General features: G+C 44.5%; 1 protein-coding gene across 1 annotated transcript in view; it reads left to right on the top strand.

Annotated features, from left to right (window-relative positions):
* Nucleotides 1–18498, top strand: part of ramp1 (receptor activity modifying protein 1) — a 103606-nt gene that overhangs the window by 33045 nt on the left and 52063 nt on the right. Inside the window, exon 2 of the mRNA XM_055871387.1 lies at nucleotides 11686–11821. Within this exon, the coding sequence (XP_055727362.1) occupies nucleotides 11686–11821 (136 nt within the window). The remainder of the gene's footprint in view (nucleotides 1–11685; nucleotides 11822–18498) is intronic.

Here is an 18498-nt window from a genome sequence, read left to right as displayed (position 1 = left end):
GTAGGTCATAGCATGGGCCAGGTGATTCTGTATAGGGAGTAGGTTATAGCATGGGCCAGGTGATTCTGTATAGGGAGTAGGTTATAGCATGGGCCAGGTGAATCTGTATAGGGAGTAGGTCATAGCATGGGCCAGGTGATTCTGTATAGGGAGTAGGTTATAGCATGGGCCAGGTGAATCTGTAGAGGGACTAGGTCATAGCATGGGCCAGGTGAATCTGTATAGGGAGTAGGTTATAGCGTGGGCCAGGTGAATCTGTATAGGGAGTAGGTTATAGCGTGGGCCAGGTGAATCTGTATAGGGAGTAGGTTATAGCATGGGCCAGGTGAATCTGTAGAGGGAGTAGGTCATAGCGTGGGCCAGGTTAATCTGTAGAGGGACTAGGTCATAGCATGGGCCAGGTGAATCTGTATAGGGAGTAGGTTATAGCATGGGCCAGGTGAATCTGTATAGGGAGTAGGTCATAGCATGGGCCAGGTGAATCTGTAGAGGGAGTAGGTATAGCATGGGCCAGGTGAATCTGTATAGGGAGTAGGTTATAGCATGGGCCAGGTGAGTCTGTATAGGGAGTAGGTCATAGCATGGGCCAGGTGATTCTGTATAGGGAGTAGGTATAGCATGGGCCAGGTGAATCTGTATAGGGAGTAGGTCTCATTGAGTGTCTCAATGAGTGAACAGTGTTTTACCTATTTTTTCACAGTATAATGCACTACTGAAAAAGTTATACCGGCAAAGTTTGTCGGCTTTATCAGTGCACTAAACAGAGTCATCCATCTGCATTGGCTGGCCAGTCCAGCTGTCTGCCCTCATTTCACCACAGTCTTAGGGAACTTCTGTTAGCGCTGGCTGAAGAGAGAGACACACACAGACTTAACATGCCTCTCTCCTAGCTCCTCTCCACCATAAGTGCACATGTTTTCTGAGAAACTTACTGCGGGCTAAAATGGCTCCCTGGAGCGCAGCGCATTCAAAGACCCAGGAACATGAAGTCTCAGTCAGATTGAGGACAGTGTTAGAGCAGGAATCTGTCTCAAATGGCACTCTATCCCCTATGTGCCCTCTTCAGATGTCGTGCACTATGGGCCCTGTTCAGAAGTCGTGCACTATGGGCCCTGTTCAGAAGTCGTGCACTATGGGCCCTGTTCAGAAGTCGTGCACTATGGGCCCTGGTCAGAAGTCGTGCACTATGGGCCCTGGTCAGATGTCGTGCACTATGGGCCCTGTTCAGAAGTCGTGCACTATGGGCCCTGGTCAGAAGTCGTGCACTATGGGCCCTGGTCAGAAGTCGTGCACTATGGGCCCTGGTCAGAAGTCGTGCACTATGGGCCCTGGTCAGAAGTCGTGCACTATGGGCCCTGGTCAGAAGTCGTGCACTATGGGCCCTGGTCAGAAGTCGTGCACTATGGGCCCTGGTCAGAAGTCGTGCACTATGGGCCCTGGTCAGAAGTCGTGCACTATGGGCCCTGGTCAGAAGTCGTGCACTATTGGCCCTGGTCAGAGGTTGTGCACTATTGGCCCTGGTCAGAGGTTGTGCACTATTGGCCCTGGTCAGAGGTTGTGCACTATTGGCCCTGGTCAGAGGTTGTGCACTATTGGCCCTGGTCAGAGGTTGTGCACTATGGGCCCTGGTCAGAGGTTGTGCACTATGGGCCCTGTTCAGAAATAGTACATCATATAGGTAGTAGGGTGCCATTTGAGATGAAGCGGGTTCAGGTTCAGGTTACACACCCTAAGTACCTGAGTTTCCATACAACTTAAATGACCAGGTCCCATTCTCCCTGGGCAGCCTGAGGGTGATAGGGAAGAGACTCAGGACCCAGTGACATTCAGTCAGCTGCTGCATAAAGTAGCTTTGGGTAATATTAGCTTATCTTTATTTTAACACCCTTTACAGACAGACTTTATGGTATGTTGTCTGTAAAAAAAATAAAACTAGCAAGATTTTTATCACATTCTTGCCGGGATAAGCCTTTTATATCCGCTGTGCACACGCCGGCACGTTTAGGAGTGGGACTAGACGTGGGTCGATGTGGGTGGTCTATTTTAGTAAATGCATTGAATATAAACCATTACAAAGAAACCAAATATTATAAGACTAATAAAATGTATTGTCAAAACAATAGAATAGCATATTTTGAGTTGAATGATGTTCCTGGTCTGTGCAGTCTATAGGCTACATGACTGCGCCATGCACAGGAAATCAATAGTTACACATCAACACATATGTTTTATAGTAGGCTTCGAATACAAGGAAATATAACAGAATAAAATACAAGGAAACATAACAGAATAAAATACAATTCATATTTTTCCCACACAACTCGCGTCACAGATAGTGTAAACATGTTGAACCACTGTCTAATAAAAGAAAATGTGATATTTTGGAACAGAGCCAATGCTTTTTTGATCCACGCTTCATCTCTTTCCAACCCTCACACCACTTTGTTAGGGACCAGGCGTGGGGTCTTACATTGAGAGTATCATGATACTGACAGGAAATAATAGCTATCCTATTGTTAGATATTACTGCACGGTCGGAACTAGAAGCACAAGCATTTCGCTACACTCACATTAACATCTGCTAACCATGTGTATGTGACCAATACAATTTGATTTGATTTTCTCATGTTTATATTTCACAACCTCCACAGGCTTTTGAAGTTGCCTGTACTGATCGAGCAAAATAATAGCCCTACACTTGATTTAGGCTACATTGTAGCATGCTAAATGTTTATGATTAGTGATTTAGGCTACATTATTGCATGCTAAATGTTTCTGATCAGTGATTTAGGCTACATTATAGCATGCTAAATGTTTCTGATCAGTGATTTAGGCTACATTATTGAATGCTAAATGTTTCTGATCAGTGATTTAGGCTACATTATTGCATGCTAAATATTTATCAGTGATTTAGGCTACATTATTGCATGCTAAATGTTTCTGATCAGTGATTTAGGCTACATTATAGCATGCTAAATGTTTCTGATCAGTGATTTAGGCTACATTATAGCATGCTAAATGTTTCTGATCAGTGATTTAGGCTACATTATTGCATGTTAAATGTTTCTGATCAGTGATTTAGGCTACATTATTGCATGCTAAATGTTTCTGATCAGTGATTTAGGCTACATTATTGCATGCTAAATGTTTCTGATCAGTGATTTAGGCTACATTATAGCATGCTAAATGTTTCTGATCAGTGATTTAGGCTACATTATAGCATGCTAAATGTTTCTGATCAGTGATTTAGGCTACATTATAGCATGCTAAATGTTTCTGATCAGTGATTTAGGCTACATTATTGAATGCTAAATGTTTCTGATCAGTGATTCAGGCTACATTATTGCATGCTAAATGTTTCTGATCTTAGATGAGCTATACCACTTCCACTATAGCCCAGCCAGAGAAAAACAAATATACAGACAGAGATTTAGTGAAACAAAATCACATTGATTGGTTAAGATAATTCATAGGGTCGGTAGAAGGCCTAGGCTCCTAAGCGACTGTGAGTGAAGAGAAAAATAATCCACTTGTTAAGCTACATAACGTGCTGGCAAAATGTTCTGATCAGATATAATACATGATCAAACTAGACAAGATAATCGTGAGCAGCACTCACCTCAATTTAGCTAACATTTCCAGAGCCTAATTGTAGTCTAATCAATATCCAAATGGAGATTCAGTGAAAAGAACAATCTAACATGGACTTATCAAGTCCCCACACTAGTCTCAAAGAAGTACGAAACGGTGCAGAAACAGTTTACCACAAATAGGCTGTTGCTTCAAATGTATTAGAACACTTGGATGACTTTGATGCCTTTCAAAATGTGATGCCTTCGATTGCATTAGCATATACTTTATTCCAGTATTTTCGTCACTCAGTAATATTTATTCCCACATTAATTAATTCCGGATCCATCCAATTGTGGTTAAGAAAACAATGCGTGTGGTGGGCTACGAGAAGAGATGGGTGAAGTGGCATTCAGATCCTTTTTTGGTCAATTGTACACAACGTCCTATGCCTTTCGCTTTTAACCCAACCGATGGTTCGCCGCCTCGGCATAACGGTTACATTTCAAACTAAGCCGTAGGCAGAACTTTACCGCAATCATGACTAGGTCGGGTGGCGGGAAAAAAAGTAGAGGCTTTGTTGCTGGCAATACCTTTCATATTACAGTGCCCAATTTTGTTAGTTTACAGACTTATTCTAAAATGTATTAAAATGTTTTTTCCCCCTCACCAATCTACACACAATACAACATAATGACAAAGCAAAAACAGTTAAAAAAAAAAATATTGTGCAAATGTATAAAAAATTTAAAAACTGAAATATCACTTTTACATAAGTATTCAGACCCTTTACTCAATTGAAATTTGATTTGATTTGAAGCACCTTTGGCAGCAATTACAACCTTGAGTCTTCTTGGGTATGACGTTACAAGCTTGGCACATCTGTATTTGCATATCCTCTCAAGCTTTGTCAGGTTGGATGGGGAGCGTTGCTGCACAGCTATTTTCAGGTTTCTCCAGAGATGTTCGATCATGGTTCAAATCTGGGCTCTGGCTGGGCCACTCAAGGACATTCAGAGACTTGTCCTGAAGCCACTCCTGCATTGTCTTGGCTGTGTGCTTCGGGTCGTTGACCTGTTGGAAGGTGAACCTTCATCCCAGTCTGAAGTCCTGAGTGCTCTGGAGCAGGATTTCATCAAGGATCTCTCTGTACTTTGCTCTGTTCATCTTTTCCTCGATCCTGACTAGTATCTCAGTCCCTGCCACTAAAAAACATCCCCACAGCATGAAGCTGGCAACAACATGCTTCACCGTAGGGATGGTGCCATGTTTCCTCCAGATGTGACGCTTGGCATTCAGGTCAAAGAGTTCAATCTTGGTTTCATCAGACCAGAGAATTTTGGTTTTTCCAAACTTCTTCCATTTAAGAATGATGGTGGCCACTGTGTTCTTGGGGACCTTCAATGCTTCATAAATGTTTTATTACCCTTCCCCAGATGTTTGTCTCACCTCGACACAATCCTGTCTTGGAGCTCTATGGACAATTCCTTCAACCTCTTGGCTTGGTTTTTGCTCTGACATGCACTGTCAACTGTGGGATCTTATATAGACAGGTATGTGCCTTTCCAAATCATGTCCAATCAATTTAATTTACCACAGGTGGACTCCAATCAAGTTGAAGAAACATCTCAAGAATGATCTATGGAAACAGGATGCACCTGCCCTTAATTTCGAGTCTCATGTAAAGGGTCAGAATATTTGCAAAAAATTATAAAAACCTGTTTTCGCTTTGTCATTATGGGGTATTGTGATGTCACTATGGGGTATTGTGTGTAGATTGATGAGAAATTGTTTTATTTAATCAATTTTAGAATAAGGCTGTATGTAACGTAACAAAGTGTGGAAAAAGTCAAGAGGTCTGAATACTTTCCGAATGCAGTGTATCAAGAAATGTCTGTAAAAAGTTGTCGGGATGCTAAAGTGTGGCGGGAAAACGTCTGCGTTTGAAAGGTGTGTGAGAGTGACAGACATTCTGGTCTCTTTAAAACCATCCAGACTTGTGATAAATGGTATTTGAATTTCAGAATTCCTCTCAAAAACACTTCACAATTACACAGAAGGAGACAGGAAGGATTTTTAGACCCTGTCTTGGTGACCATGATTGGGGTAGAGACCCTGTGGTGGTGACCATGGTTGGGGTAGAGGACCTGTCTTGGTGACCATGGTTGGGGTAGAGGACCTGTCTTGGCGACCATGGTTGGGGTAGAGACCCTGTCTTGGTGACCATGATTGGGGTAGAGGACCTGTCTTGGTGACCATGGTTGGGGTAGAAGACCTGTGGTGGTGACCATGGTTGGGGTAGAGGACCTGTCTTGGTGACCATGGTTGGGGTAGAGGACCTGTCTTGGTGACCATGGTTGGGGTAGAAGACCTGTGGTGGTGACCATGGTTGGGGTAGAGGACCTGTCTTGGTGACCATGGTTGGGGTAGAGACCCTGTCTTGGTGAACATGGTTGGGGTAGAGGACCTGTCTTGGTGAACATGGTTGGGGTAGAGGACCTGTCCTGGTGACCATGGTTGGGGTAGAGGACCTGTCTTGGTGACCATGGTTGGGGTAGAAGACCTGTGGTGGTGACCATGGTTGGGGTAGAGGACCTATCCTGGCGACCATGGTTGGGTTAGAAGACCTGTGGTGGTGACCATGGTTGGGGTAGAGGACCTGTCTTGGTGACCATGGTTGGGGTAGAAGACCTATCCTGGTGACCATGGTTGGGGTAGAGGACCTATCCTGGTGACCATGGTTGGGGTAGAGGACCTGTCTTGGTGACCATGGTTGGGGTAGAGGACCTGTCTTGGCGACCATGGTTGGGGTAGAGGACCTGTGGTGGTGACCATGGTTGGGGTAGAGGACCTGTGGTGGTGACCATGGTTGGGGTAGAGGACCTATCCTGGTGACCATGGTTGGGGTAGAGGACCTGTCTTGGTGACCATGGTTGGGGTAGAGGACCTGTCTTGGTGACCATGGTTGGGGTAGAGACCCTGTCTTGGTGACCATGGTTGGGGTAGAGGACCTGTCTTGGTGACCATGGTTGGGGTAGAAGACCTGTGGTGGTGACCATGGTTGGGGTAGAGGACCTGTCTTGGTGACCATGGTTGGGGTAGAGGACCTGTCTTGGTGACCATGGTTGGGGTAGAGGACCTGTGGTGGTGACCATGGTTGGGGTAGAGGACCTGTCTTGGTGACCATGGTTGGGGTAGAGACCCTGTCTTGGTGACCATGGTTGGGGTAGAAGACCTGTGGTGGTGACCATGGTTGGGGTAGAGGACCTGTCTTGGTGACCATGGTTGGGGTAGAGGACCTGTGGTGGTGACCATGGTTGGGGTAGAGGACTTGTCCTGGTGACCATGGTTGGGGTAGCAGACCTGTGGTGGTGACCATGGTTGGGGTAGAGGACCTGTCTTGGTGACCATGGTTGGGGTAGAGGACTTGTCCTGGTGACCATGGTTGGTGTAGCAGACCTGTGGTGGTGACCATGGTTGGGGTAGAGGACCTGTCTTGGTGACCATGGTTGGGGTAGCAGACCTGTGGTGGTGACCATGGTTGGGGTAGAGACCCTGTCTTGGTGACCATGGTTGGGGTAGAGGACCTGTGGTGGTGACCATGGTTGGGCTAGAGACCCTGTCTTGGTGACCATGGTTGGGGTAGAGGACCTGTGGTGGTGACCATGGTTGGGGTAGAGACCCTTGGTGGTGACCATGGTTGGGGTAGAAGACCTGTGGTGGTGACCATGGTTGGGGTAGAAGACCCTTGGTGGTGACCATGGTTGGGGTAGAAGACAGGTACATACAGAAGTTCTACTATCCTCACTCAGAGGAACGATGGTTCATTAGTTAAACTCAAACTCTGCTTTGCCTTGGTCTCCTCCTGAGTGCTCTGACTTTTCTCTTAATGCAGCACTTTCTTTCCAGTGACATACAGTATGTTTCTTGTTTCCAAGCTGCTGAGAGGCAGGCATAATTCACTGGACTATCTAAGGTTGTGCCTTGCCAACATCCGCTGTCCAAATGTTTGTGTTTCAACACTGCATGTCATGTTCCACTTGTGGAACATTCACAGAGGCAACCGTATTGGCCAGAGGGGTAGATAATGAACAGAAAGGTTCGACTGAATGTGTATGTATGAAAGCTTATCTGCCACCAAATTGAAAACAGCACAGGACATTTTTCTTGAAGAGACTGAATAGTAATCAACAATGTGGGCCATGATAGGAAGTTTATTCAAACAACTTGTTTTATTCTACTCTAATTGATTATGTATTGGTGAATCAGATGTGATTTACTTCGTTGTTCCTCTGTTTTAATCTTTCTCTAATCTGTCCTCAAGCCTCTGTCACAAATCTCAGCTTGGATGTTTTATCTGTAAAAATAGTTTCCTGTTTACGTGTTTATTTCGTAAGCATGCTTCCTCTCTTCCTTTGCTGAACACCATCACAGATTAAGGGCAAGAACCTTAGCACCATGTCATGTATTAGTTTTGATCAAATCTGGGGTCTCTCTATGCAGTATGCATAATGCAGCCTTTGAATATGCAATACGCTTTGAAGAAATCTAAAGGCCTTGGGCAGAGGAAGGGGATGGAGGAGATTTGATAAATACAACACTCTCAGTATTCACTGCCTTCTGAGTCTTACACTACACGTCCGTTTAAATTAGCTGCAGGCAGGGTGTGTTCTCATGTAAAATAGCATCTTTCTGTTCTTAATAGTCGAGGTGAAGAAGGAAGACCTTTGTCCCTCTATGGCCATGCCTCCAATAGACACAGGTTCTAGGTGTTCGTAGAACACTGTTCATCTTAGAACAGCCATTCAGGGATTTCACACTCAACACAGTACAGTGTAACCTTAAAGGTCCTCTGGTAACATTTCTGTGAGGTGAGAAGCAACTCCGAACATGTTCTTTAACGAAAGAGAGATCTGATCGATAATGCTGATGGTTGATGATTGCAAACGGGTCATTTTCTCTCTAATATAAGTTGTTGCTATTTCCAGGGTAATTACCAAGTAGGCTTTGATAAATGAAGACAAACATTTGTGAAATCAACACCAATAATGCAGTAAAGTTCAGGTTGAAATACTCATCCCAAGAGATTGTGTATTAAAAAAAGACAGTAGGCCCAGTATAATCAATTTCTATAACCATAGTGAAGCACAGTGTTTTGTTGTCACTGCATTGTTGAATTTGGGAGCACAGTACCAGCAGTGAGGATCACGGTCATAATCTGGTTTTGTCATTGCTGTGTTGTATAATCATCTGGTGGGTTATCAGCAACACTGCACGTAGTCGTCTGATGTCAGGACACTTTTTAGAGGTTGTAAACAAGTCTATTTCTCATTCTTACTATTAATACTGGCATGTCCTCATCCCCTTCTCACTCCGTTTACCTCCAGTTTTATGGGTCATTCACACTCAAAGATACAGGACTACATCAGCTACACGCACCAATACACAAGTCACACACACCCATTCAAGTTCAAGTTCCAATTCAAGTTCAAGTTTGTCATATCCATGATACACATGGCGTACCCAGTCCAATGAAATGCTGACTTGCAGGTTCAGTCTCGATAATGCGACGACAATAAGAAATAATAGATAAAGTAAAGATGAAGGTCAACGGAAGAGAATAAACATGTGGCAGAAGGATAAATACAGGGAGGAAGTCAACAATTTACAGTACACTATTAAACATCTGGGGGAAGGGGGGGATTTGGAGAGCAAACTGTTTAAAGTGTTCAGTATTTACAGTAACACATATACGTTTAGTAGAATAAGTCATGATGTTTGTGTAGCATGCCAGTCAAAAGTTTGGACACACCTACAGTACACGTTCCAGGGTTTCTCTTGTACATTCTCCAGGGTTTCATGAGATAGGTGACTACCTCAAAAAGTTGGTTGAGAGAATGCCAAGAGTGTGCAAAGCTGTCATCAAGGCAAAGGGTGGCTACTTTGAAGAATCTCAAATATAAATATATATTTTGATGTGTTTAACACTTTTTTCTTTACTACATGATGTTATTTCATAGTTTTGATGTCTTCACTATTATTCTACAATGTAGAATATAGTAAAAAATTAAGAAAAACACATGAATGAGTAGGTGTGTCCAAGCGTTTGACTGGTTCTGTATATGTGTGCGTAGCATGAATGTATGTGTGTGTGGAAGACATTGACAAACCATTTAATCAAAAACCTCTCTCTTTCTCATCATCTGTTGTTGATTGTTTCCCTCTTTGGGGCCAGTCGTGAGGGCCAGACGTGAGGGCAGGTTTAGAGGGCCGGACCTGAGGGCCAGTCGTGAGCCCGTGTCTGTTCTTCACGCTTACTCTCCTGTCAGTCTGTATGTGGTACATACTTGATGTTGACTAGCAATGAGCTTCAATTACCCATCATGCTATCTGAGGGCCAGAAAGTTCAGACGAGAGGTTGATTACCCATGGTGATCTGTCAATCTTTCCTCATGACACTTAGAGTAGCTGCCAGAATACAATTGATGGAGAGATGTAGCTAGAGACAGGTAGGAAGGGAGAGATAGAGAGAGGGGAGAGAAAGAACAAAAATATGTGATAAGAGCATTGGCTGGTGAGTCATACTGTCGCCATTTGAAAAGGTGTTGCTTACTAAACCCAGTCTGTCAGCGTTAATTAGAGAAGTCTTCATTGTTCTCTCTCTCCACTCTTTCTCTCTCTTTTTTCTTTCTTTCTCCTGTACACACTGTGCTATGCCAGCTTCGCACTCTGCTGTCAGTACCCCCAGCTGGTGTCAATGCGTTTCAGCATTAGCCGCGTCAACTTAAAGTAACAAGTTTGTCTTCATTGATAAAAGGCTGAAAATGCCCCCCCCCCAGACTAGAGACTGGGTCGCCAGTACTGAGACAGCTTACACACAGAGGACAATAGAACATCATGGAGAACAAGTCATGAAAGAGCTTGATGTCTTTCTGTGAAAGTGTGGTGGGAATTATTAATTTCTACTCCAGAAAATATATCTGAAGTGGGAGATTTTTAAGCATTCTCTGTTGACAATAACAGGGTTCTCTTGAAGTATTCTAAACAAATTAATACTATTTTAACAGTAGATTAATGAATCTTTCTTAGGAGCCAGCTAACAGTATGTCATGGAGTTGGCTGCTTGAGAGACCAAATGAATATTTTTAGCCAGCATCCATCATTTTGCCCTATGTTTCTACAAGGGCTGTGAGGATATTGATGTATTGCAATATTTTTTCCATGGCAAAAATGAAAACACAAAGCAGACCAAAATCTTGGATCCTTTAAAAACCTGCTGTATGTAGAATATTGTGCTCTAGCACAACATAATGATGTTTGTTACCAACATTAGGGCTGTTTTCATTAAGAAGTTTGCTTGCCACGGTACTAACTAACTAATATCACAATACTGGTGTCGTCCCAGCCCTACCCACTGGGCACAGTAGGTAGGGCACAATTCAATGTCTATTCCACGTTGGTTCAGTGTAATTTAATTGAAATGAAGTGGAAACAATGTTAGTTCAACCAGTGTGTGCCCAGTGTGTAGTTTCTACTCCCCCCAGAGGTTCAGTTTGGGCCAGAGGTTCAGTTTGGGCTGGCCCTGAACTGGCCAATTTGTTAAATTCCTCCCCTACCGTTTAGATATCTCTCTGAACCTCTAATACAGTGTTCTTTTCCCTGCTCTGAGCCCTGGGGCAGTAATGCTCTATGATGCTATGCTGCTTGGAGTTGAGAGTGTATTTGTGCCCTTCTAACAGTTTTTAAAGCAATTTCCCAATCCAGCCAGCCTTGTCAAACAGTGAGAAACGACCACCACCTGCTGTAGGGTGTAAACAGCACTTAGAAAACCTTTCAAAGCCACCGCTCTGCTGCTTTCCACAGGAACTCCAGCATTACGTTTTAAACTGCCAGCACCTTGTCAGGAGAGATCCAACAGTGCTCTGTTGGATCTCAGAGATATAATGTTAATGGTTGTCCTCTGTTTAATATAGAACATATACAGATGTAGGATCCTAATTTGATCACCCTGTTGCAGGAAAACTTGCAGGAAAATTAAAATGTGTGTATTTGAAGTTTAAAAAGGCAAGTTTACTGCTATTCTAACCCTGTTCTCTCTCTCTCTCTCCTACCCAGTATGCCAGTCTGTGTCGGTGATGGCGTGCAGCGGGACCTATGAGTACGTCATCGAGGAGTTCTGTCTGGGGAAATTCAGACTGGACATGAAGGAACTGGACCAGCATCGCTGGTGCAGCTGGGAGGACACAGTGGAGTGAGCATTCTATGTAGCATCTATGTAGTATCATTGTAGTATTCTATGTAGCATCTATGTAGTATCAATGTATTATTCTATGTAGCACCTTTGTAGCAGCTATTTAAAGTATTATCATATACTATGTAGTATTCTTAGTAGCATCTGGGAGGATTCTGTAGTACCTATGCAGTATTCTATGTAGCACCTATTTGCTTGTCTATGTAGCATCTATGTAGTATTCTGATAGTCTATGTAGCACCTATGTAGTATCCTGATATTCTATGTAGCACCTATGTAGCATCTATGTAGTATCCTGATATTCTATGTAGTATCCTGATATTCTATGTAGCACCTATGTAGCATCTATGTGGTATTCTGTTATTCTATGTAGCACCTATGTAGCATCTATGTAGTATCCTGATATTCTATGTAGCACCCCATCCATGTCATTAACAGTACAGTCACTCCTCTAGTGATAGGACGGTAATAGGTATATGTAAAGTTTATTTAATCAGTGTGTGCACAAACCTTTGGTCTGGTAATACTTGCAATTTCAAAATGCAAGCGATAGGTTTTCACCTTTTTAACTCTTGCCCTCTTTTTACTTCCTATTTGCACATTATTATCAAACTCTTGGAGGGTGACCAAAATGATTCAGAGTTTAACAGCCCCAGCTGTCACCAGTCCCACATCAAACCTACAATATTGAGCCAATATCACGGGAGTTCACTCAGCAGCAGCCGCAGCCATCTCTGCAGACAGTTTAAACTACGGCAACATCCATATTTTAGTCATAAATGTCAAGTTCAGGGAAGGTCGGCTCCTTCTCTCGGTTCAGATGGTTGAACGTTTTGGGGTGGATCTGATTGGCTTAAGGCGGGCTATTAACTACAGCAGCAGCATCTTGATTGGAGACTGGGGCTGTCTCCCAAATGGCATCCTATTGCATATTTAGTACACTACTTTCAACCAAAACCCTATGCGTCCTGGTCAAAAGTAGTGCACTATATATGGAATAGGGTGCCATATGGGACACATCCTTGGAGAGTGGAGCAGAGGGCAGAGACTCGTGCAGTTGTTCTCCGTAAAGGATAAGCTATTCCTGAGATGACCCAGCAAACACAGCACAGAATGATTTGAATGAATTCCCACCTGTTTTAATGAGATTAAACAGGGAGGATCTGGGGCTGCTGTTCTGAATGCTTCATATAGTATGTGACTGCAACAGCAGCTGCAATTCATTGCCTCATGATGGGACTCTTCCATTAGAAACATATACTGAACTGTAGTACCCAACTATTGTCATCAGTCCACTAAAGCATACTATGCTGCTATACACTACTCGAGTACCACATATACTAGTATACACCACTACGGTGGTCATCAGTCTAGTCTCTTTTCTCCATGAACCAGGGATGCTGGGTAGACACGGTGGATGTTGCCTGCCTGCTGCCTGTCTGCCACCATGGCTGGGGTTTTGTGTTTCCTCTGTGGTGGTAATGTTAGTCTGGATGTGTCAAGCGGAGGCTTGTGGAGAGTGACACTGACATCTCAGCTGTCAGAGCAGGGGCCTTCCCCTGTCATGGACAGAAGAGTCCCCTGTCCCCCTCCACCTTGCCACAGGGAGGGACAGTCTGTCTAGCTACATCAACATGAATTTTACTCTCCCTGTCTTCCTCGACACTTCTCTTCTTCTCTCCCTCGACCCGTCTCTCCTTCTCTCCCTCGACCCGTCTCTCCTTCTCTCCCTCGACCCGTCTCTCCTTCTCTCCCTCGACCAGTCTCTCCTCTCTCTCTACCCGTCTCTCCTTCTCTCCCTCGACCCATCTCTCCTTCTCTCTCTCTACCAATCTCTCCTTCTCTCTCTCAACCCGTCTCTCCTTCTCTCCCTCTACCCGTCTTTCCTTCTCTCCACTACGGTGGTCATCAGTCTAGTCTCTTTTCTCCATGAACCAGGGATGCTGGGTAGACACGGTGGATGTTGCCTGCCTGCTGCCTGTCTGCCACCATGGCTGGGGTTTTGTGTTTCCTCTGTGGTGGTAATGTTAGTCTGGATGTGTCAAGCGGAGGCTTGTGGAGAGTGACACTGACATCTCAGCTGTCAGAGCAGGGGCCTTCCCCTGTCATGGACAGAAGAGTCCCCTGTCCCCCTCCACCTTGCCACAGGGAGGGACAGTCTGTCTAGCTACATCAACATGAATTTTACTCTCCCTGTCTTCCTCGACACTTCTCTTCTTCTCTCCCTCGACCCGTCTCTCCTTCTCTCCCTCGACCCATCTCTCCTTCTCTCCCTCGACCCGTCTCTCCTTCTCTCCCTCGACCTGTCTCTCCTTCTCTCCCTCGACCCGTCTCTCCTTCTCTCTCTCGACCCGTCTCTCCTTCTCTCACTCTACCTGTCTCTCCTTCTCTCCCTCGACCAGTCTCTCCTCTCTCTCTACCCGTCTCTCCTTCTCTCCCTCGACCCATCTCTCCTTCTTTCCCTCGACCCGTCTCTTCATCTCTCTCTCTACCAATCTCTCCTTCTCTCTCTCAACCCGTCTCTCCTTCTCTCCCTCTACCCGTCTCTCCTTCTCTCCCTCGACCCGTCTCTTCATCTCTCTCTCTACCAATCTCTCCTTCTCTCTCTCAACCCGTCTCTCCTTCTCATCTTCTCTCTGTCATTGAGGCTGGAAATGTTAGGGATTTCAATGTGGGGATTTCTCATCGGGGGAGTTATCAGTAAACTATGTGTTTTTCCAAATTCATTGTGAATGGCTGAACTTATAGAGTGCTCAGGAGACGTACAGCTGAGAGAGGATCTCATATGGACCTGCTCAGCAACAATCCCCAGTTCAGCCACATGGACATACTGTACACACGAACAGTAGAGCTTGGACATACTGTACACACCAGAATAAACACACTGGGTAAGGTTTTAAACACACTGGGTAAGGTTATAAACACACTGGGTAGGGGAATAAACACACTGGGTAGGGGAATAAACACACTGGGTAGGGGAATAAACACACTGGGTAGGGGAATAAACACACTGGGTAGGGGAATAAACACACTGGGTAGGGGAATAAACACACTGGGTAAGGGAATAAACACACTGGGTAGGGGAATAAACACACTGGGTAAGGGAATTAACACACTGGGTAAGGGAATTAACACACTGGGTAAGGGAATAAACACACTGGGTAAGGGAATAAACACACTGGGTAAGGTTATAAACACACTGGGTAAGGGAATAAACACACTGGGTAAGGGAATAAACACACTGGGTAGGGGAATAAACACACTGGGTAAGGGAATAAACACACTGGGTAGGGGAATTAACACACTGGGTAAGGGAATAAACACACTGGGTAGGGGAATAAACACACTGGGTAAGGGAATAAACACACTGGGTAGGGGAATAAACACACTGGGTAGGGGAATAAACACACTGGGTAGGGGAATAAACACACTGGCTAAGGGAATAAACACACTGGCTAAGGGAATAAACACACTGGCTAAGGGAATAAACACAATGGATAGGGGAATAAACACACTGGGTAAGGGAATAAACACACTGGATAGGGGAATAAACACACTGGGTAGGGGAATAAACACACTGGGTAGGGGAATAAACACACTGGCTAAGGGAATAAACACACTGGCTAAGGGAATAAACACACTGGCTAAGGGAATAAACACACTGGGTAGGGGAATAAACACACTGGGTAAGGTTATAAACACACTGGCTAAGGGAATAAACACACTGGGTAGGGGAATAAACACGCGGGGTAAGGGAATAAACACACTGGGTAGGGGAATAAACACACTGGGTAGGGGAATAAACACACTGGGTAAGGGAATAAACACACTGGGTAGGGGAATAAACACACTGGGTAGGGGAATAAACACACTGGCTAAGGGAATAAACACACTGGATAGGGGAATAAACACACTGGGTAAGGGAATAAATACACTGGCTAAGGGAATAAACACACTGGTTAGCGGAATAAACACACTGGGTAAGGTTATAAACACACTGGGTAGGGGAATAAACACACTGGGTAGGGGAATAAACACACTGGGTAAGGGAATAAACACACTGGGTAGGGGAATAAACACACTGAGTAGGGGAATAAACACACTGGGTAAGGTTATAAACACACTAGGTAGGGGAATAAACACACTGGGTAGGGGAATAAACACACTGGGTAAGGGAATAAACACACTGGGTAGGGGAATAAATACACTGGGTAAGGGAATAAACACACTGGGTAGGGGAATAAACACACTGGCTAAGGGAATAAACACACTGGCTAAGGGAATAAACACACTGGGTAGGGGAATAAACACACTGGGCGGGCGGGCAGGCAGGCAGGCAGGCAGGCATGGCAGGCTGGCTGGCTGGCTGGCTGGCTGGCTGGCTGTTGTAAACACAGGTTGTTTCCTCAGGGCAGCAAGGACCGCCTGGAGTGTGTTCTGATGTACCCAGGGAGACATTTGCTTCTCAGTTTCAATCCTCTACAGTCTACATTGAGTCAGTTTGTTTATAGTATGGTGAGCTCACATTCTCTATCCTTCCTGTCTTTCTGTGCAGTAATGCAGACATAATTAAACTTTATTCCGTTTATCTGTGTGTGTGTGTGTGTGTGTCCAACCCCCTACACCAGTGATTCATTGTTTCCACTGCTACAGTAACTGTGAGGAATATTTGCTTTGATAGACAGAGTTGCCCTTGACGGCGATGGCATGTTATTGTTGTTTTATGTTAGCGTTACCAACACCACTAGAACAAACAGCAGAGCAGGGTAAAAGTCACAGCCTCTTTGGTGATGATATATCATTTGTTGTAAGAAATGTATTTTATTTACAATTGTATTATAACAATTTGACATGCATTTACTGACCTCATTTGATGATGTAGTAAAAAAGGAATGTCCATATAGTAATGTAATAATCTGCAGAATTCATGAGATATGTAACGACATTGTCACAGATCTTTTAACATAGGTCAGGCACTCATCTCTGTGCTCTGCTCAGAGGGGTTATAACATCTCAATAGGGATTTAAGCCACAAAAACCTGAGCAGATTTCAGACAGGCGACTGGATACTGATAGTTGTTCATTCCTCCAGTTATTCAGACCAGCCAGGGATAGTTTAGGATGAATGTTTAAGTGGTTAGCATCGTGCCTGGCCTCTCTGTGTGCGCTGTTTCGAGGTGAGGTGGTTATGCTTGGGTTGGGCTCCAGTCCCACTTGATCTCTCAGCCGTGAAAGGACTCATTAAAGTATGCATGGCCCCCGGGCCGGCGCCTCTGCCTCAGCAGCCCTGCATGAGGTCACCCACCCACCCACTGCTCAGCTCCTCCATAAAGGCGTCAGCATGCTTCAGTTCAGCTGGCGCCTAGCCCAACTCCGCCAGCCGAACCGAATGAGTTGTATTCGCAAACTTACTTAAAAAGTCCTTCGCTTGAAAAATTAGAAAACAAAGGCAATTGTACTGTTTGTCCATTTTGAGACACTGTAGCCAGTTGAAACTTCCTAAAAATAATCAGAATTAATCCAAAATAACTCAATAAATCTGAAATTCATTTTGACGTTTTTGCCAAAGAGTAGGCCAAAGTTATGTCCTAAGTTATGAAAACTTAGGACACTAAGGAGGCTTTTCTACTGACTCTGAAAAACACCAAAAGAAAGATGCCAAGGGTCCCTGCTCATCTGCGTGAACGTGCCTAGTTGCGCAATTTTACATCTAACTAAGATGTTTGGTGCAGTATTTTTCAATTAAAAAATTGTCATGAAAACGGGTCGTCTCTCGTTAAATGACAACAAAATCTTTATTGAAGAATCCCTACTGTTGACCAATCACTGACGAAGGGGCGTAGACTTCTACTCTGAACTTCGGCTTGCCTCCAGAAAAAATGTTGTGTGACCCAACAGCCATCATAATATATGCACTTTAGCACTGTTTTCAGGACAGTGAACATGTCACTGCAGACAGAAAACTGACTGCCAAGCAGGTTTAGTTAGCACTGGTGGTGACTCAAGGAAGTCTGTCTAGCCCACATTAGCAAACCTGCACCAATGTGACTTGACAATAGAGCCCCAGACTCTTAGAACCTCGAGGTTGTTGTGAGAGTACATAGAGCAGGAACTGTTGTTGTCAGTACAGAGAGCAGGAACTGTTGTTGTCAGAGTACAGAGAGCAGGAACTGTTGTTGTCAGAGTACAGAGAGCAGGAACTGTTGTTGTCAGAGTACAGAGAGCAGGAACTGTTGTTGTCAGAGTACAGAGAGCAGGAACTGTTGTTGTCAGTACAGAGAGCAGGAACTGTTGTTGTCAGTACAGAGAGCAGGAACTGTTGTTGTCAGAGTACAGAGAGCAGGAACTGTTGTTGTCAGTACAGAGAGCAGGAACTGTTGTTGTCAGTACAGAGAGCAGGAACTGTTGTTGTCAGAGTACAGAGAGCAGGAACTGTTGTTGTCAGAGTACATAGAGCAGGAACTGTTGTTGTCAGTACAGAGAGCAGGAACTGTTGTTGTCAGAGTACATAGAGCAGGAACTGTTGTTGTCAGTACAGAGAGCAGGAACTGTTGTTGTCAGAGTACAGAGAGCAGGAACTGTTGTTGTCAGAGTACAGAGAGCAGGAACTGTTGTTGTCAGAGTACAGAGAGCAGGAACTGTTGTTGTCAGAGTACAGAGAGCAGGAACTGTTGTTG

This window comes from Salvelinus fontinalis, chromosome 19 (genome assembly GCF_029448725.1).
Source record: "Salvelinus fontinalis isolate EN_2023a chromosome 19, ASM2944872v1, whole genome shotgun sequence".
In the NCBI taxonomy this organism is placed as follows: Eukaryota; Metazoa; Chordata; class Actinopteri; order Salmoniformes; family Salmonidae; genus Salvelinus; species Salvelinus fontinalis.
This window is presented reverse-complemented; position numbering and strand designations above follow the sequence as displayed.